The 3,851-nt window shown below is 42.7% G+C and overlaps 1 protein-coding gene across 2 annotated transcripts in view; it reads right to left on the bottom strand.

The window, feature by feature from the left end:
* The window catches only part of prkdc (protein kinase, DNA-activated, catalytic subunit), a 66,028-nt gene that overhangs the window by 23,282 nt on the left and 38,895 nt on the right, over positions 1 to 3,851 (bottom strand). For both annotated transcript variants that reach the window (XM_032510777.1, XM_032510778.1), the window contains exons 56-61: positions 3,312 to 3,410; positions 2,982 to 3,192; positions 2,690 to 2,864; positions 1,296 to 1,499; positions 674 to 789; positions 383 to 514 (exon numbers count right to left, since the gene is read on the bottom strand). In XM_032510777.1, the coding sequence (XP_032366668.1) occupies positions 383 to 514; positions 674 to 789; positions 1,296 to 1,499; positions 2,690 to 2,864; positions 2,982 to 3,192; positions 3,312 to 3,410 (937 nt within the window). The remainder of the gene's footprint in view (positions 1 to 382; positions 515 to 673; positions 790 to 1,295; positions 1,500 to 2,689; positions 2,865 to 2,981; positions 3,193 to 3,311; positions 3,411 to 3,851) is intronic.

Here is a 3,851-nt window from a genome sequence, read left to right as displayed (position 1 = left end):
CTTAGTGACTACCTTACCTATGGGCCAGTAAGCCTATCAATTTTCCTGGTTTAAAAGGCTGAATTACAGTAAAGTGATGTCATTTTCTGAACTTATCAGGCTGTTCTAGCTGTTCTATTAGTTACCTTTACCCACTACGTCCTTAAATCAATTCTGGAACTTTTTTTTTTTAGTCTCATTGTGTAAATACCATTTTGTTAAAGCACCACAAGTCAATCATACAATATCGTCGCAATATCGACATTGAGGTATTTGGTCATAATATCGTGATATTTTCTCTATATTGCCCAGCGGTCAAAGCTGTTGGTTTTCTGTTTTTTTGGGAGGTATATGTACGGTTTGTATTAATTTGTATTCACAGCCTGACTACTGTGTCTCTTACCTGGGCCAGAGCTTGAAGGGGGGCGATGAGGCTGCTGTATGGGATCTGGATGTCTGGAAAGTCTCCCACTCTGTAGTTCCGATAGAGAGTCACCTGAGCCTCTTTTCGGAGCCTTTGATCAGCTTTGTCTTCCTGTAGGACACCCAACAGAACCACTGATAGTTAGAGAAACTGGCAGTTTGGGGAAGTAAGGACTGGGCTATACAGTAATCAATCTTAAAACTTGTTTGTGTGTGCTTTCACAAATGAATAGCACTGAGCATAAATATGTTTCAGCTGGATGTTTGATACCTTTTTCTGTCTTTGCTGTTGGATTTCTCTGTGTGCCATATCCAAGCTGACTTTCTCCTTATCCTTGAGAAATCTGCGTCTCAATCGGAGGATGTTATTACGTTGCTCGTTTGCTGCTGTTGAAATACAGATGACAAAATATACCGACATTCACAGCATTTCAATTCATTTGAAAGATTACAAAATAAAAAGGGAATGTTGTAGTGTCAAGTCTTTAACACAAATACAAGAACTACAAGAACACAGCATAGGTTCTGGCTTTTTGGGAATGTTGCTTAACATACTTTGAATTTAATTTTGCGAGCTCAAAAAAAAACAAAAAAAAAAACATTCTTTACCATTTTACAGTTAAAAGGTGCAGTAGGTAAGAATTATAAAACTAGCTTTCTGTCATATTTGCTGAAACTGACCCTATGTTCCAGTAGAACTACATGAAGCAGGTAATTAAAATCCTTTAGTGCGACTCGCAAAAATCCGATGCACCGATTATATGTATATATATAAAAATCAAGATATCGGTACCTGTTTTGGAATTGATCATTTTTTAACGATACTTAGCGTACTTATAATATACTTCTAATACATATTTAATGGGGTGGGTATTTTCTTCTCAGAGACTAACCTCTGGTGCGACTGTCCACCTCATCGGTTGATGCAGTAAGGCGCCTGAGGCCGAAGCCTTCTCCTACTGGTCTCCTTGCAGCAGTTTGCTTCTCTGCCTTCTTATCAAACACCAACAATGAAGACAGAGACTCAGATCCCAGTGTGTAGTCGGCTAGTGTATCCACACTGCTGCCCGTCAGCCAGTCATACACTGGACGCCGACCTAGGGGGAAAAGAAAGGTAAAAATCCCTGTTTTAGTTGGCAAGTTCTCAGACTGCATAGCTACAGGTGCAGTACACACTTCTAACATTAGTACTGCTTTACTGTCACCTATTACCACCTTCTGTTGTCACCTGCTATGGGGAGCGTGTGGCTTACCGGCGACACAGAGCTTACGAAGCGGAAGTGAAGCAGACGGAGGGAGGCTCAGAGAGACTGACTGAAGAAGAGATGTGCTTCTGATTAGTCGTGACGTTTCCTCACCAAGTTGTTAGGTTTTGTCTTGAATGTCTACAACTGAACTGTCAACTGAGCGTCGACGCAAGTGTTTGACACTGCAACGAGGGACAACTGGCCCAAAATAGCTGTTAAATTACCTTGACACATAATGGCCAAAATATCAAGTTTCCCCCCAAGGTTGTGGTTATGCCGTGACATTCACTACCAGGAGACTTAGGTCCGGGCTTTCGGATCTTTCAGTTTGGTCTGAACCAAACTGGCAGGTAAGAAAATGGGCCTCAGACCACGGTCCGATCAAAAGAGGTGGTCTCAATCCGGACCAAAGTACACCATGGTTCGGTTTGTTTGCAGTATGAAAACACTTTTTGGATGGTTCAGACTCTCTGACCAATTACAGGATATTAGGCAACTAGCCTAACTTCTTGTAATTGGTCCGAGAGCCCAAACCATACCATAGAAGAAGAAGAAAAAAAACGGACAGTACGTGGGGGAGAAGAAGAGATTAGATATTTAATTTCAATTTGGTCAGACGCCAATTAGTCAATTAGAATTTTGTTAGTTTGTTTGCATTTACAAAAACAATTCTGAGCGGATGAAAAAGAGAAGGTATGAACGGTAGAGCAATAGCAATATTAATAATAATAATAACGCAATTGGGATTAGCTCATTCATTTGTTCGTTCATACGGAAACGACTACCCGCCAAAAAATGCCAAAAATGACAACACGCTAACGTCAGACGCAGTCCCGTCTGCTCACCAATCAAAAGGGAGACACAACACACGTAGGTGGTGACGTCACGCCGTAGATATGTCATGGAAAGTTCCTTAGTGTGCTAGCAAAATCATGATGTGAAACCAAAAAGAATACATATAATATGTAGTAAACAATATAGAAAGTTGGTTGGGACCTTGGTCCGGACTTTAAGGTGTGAAAACGCCCTTAGAGCTGTACCTGCTGTTTGGGTTTGGCTAAACTCTAAAGAACCCTGAGTGGCTCTGAGTTTCCCCTTCATGCCTCCGGCCTGCGACGCTGCCATACTCTCCGGGCCTTGAGAGCTTTGGGTTTCAACAAACATGGGAGTCATCACTGTGCTCCTAAAGCGCCAGTTGGAATCAATCACGTAGTCCTGGAGAGTGGAGCAATGGAATCAATACATCAGACTCACCGCTAACAAAACCTCAAGCTACAACTCGTATAAACTAGCCTACCCCGAGAGGAATAAATGCTGCAGACGTCAACTGACCTGGAAGGTACACTCTGACAGTGGATACTCAAACATGTTTCGTTGGAAATCAGGACTCTGGCTGGTCATTTCCAGCAGCAGATTGGTAGCCAAGCTTAAGAAACACTTCTCGATTCGACAGGAGTACAGAGAACGAAGCACCGTCACCATCCGCTCGAGGGTGGCAGTGGGGAGACGCTTCTCCTGACTCCAGAAGTTACGCACATAAAGCCTGAAAACACAGTTGACAGGGGTGTTTTATTTAAGGTAAAACACTGAATATTGCACAGTGAAATGATCAGAGTACACTTCCCTGCACAATATATGAAAGAAAAACATAAAATAACTTACTGAAGGCCTTGGTTTTCTTCAGACAGTCCCTGAAGTAGTGTTTCTTTGGCTGCATTCAAAACCTCTACTGAGGTGCTGTCTTCCATGCTCTCTGCATCACTGGATGAACAACAAAACAGTATATCATTACAGTTCACAACAGAGAAGAAACAATGGACTGCAAACACCATTAAACCTTTAAAGGTCCCATGGCTTGGAAATTTCATTTTATGAGTTTTTTTTAACATTAATATGAGTTCCCCCAGCCTGCCTATGGCCCCCAGTGGATAGAAATGGTGATAGGTGTAAACCGAGCCCCGGGTATCCTGCTCTGCCTTTGAGAAAAAGAAAGCTCAGATGGGTTGATCTGGAATCTCCCCCTTATGAGGTCATAAGGTTACCTCCCCTTTCTCTGCTTTGCCCGACCAGAGAATTTGCCCCCCCCCCACAAGAGAGAGACATCACGGCTTTCAGACGAGCAAAGTGGCAGTTGGTCAAGGCCACAGCCCCAGGCCCCCCCACTAAGACTAAGTATTAGGGGACCACTAAGGTCTATATAAA

Source organism: Etheostoma spectabile, unplaced genomic scaffold (assembly GCF_008692095.1).
Source record: "Etheostoma spectabile isolate EspeVRDwgs_2016 unplaced genomic scaffold, UIUC_Espe_1.0 scaffold272, whole genome shotgun sequence".
NCBI classification, from domain to species: domain Eukaryota; kingdom Metazoa; phylum Chordata; class Actinopteri; order Perciformes; family Percidae; genus Etheostoma; species Etheostoma spectabile.
This window is presented reverse-complemented; position numbering and strand designations above follow the sequence as displayed.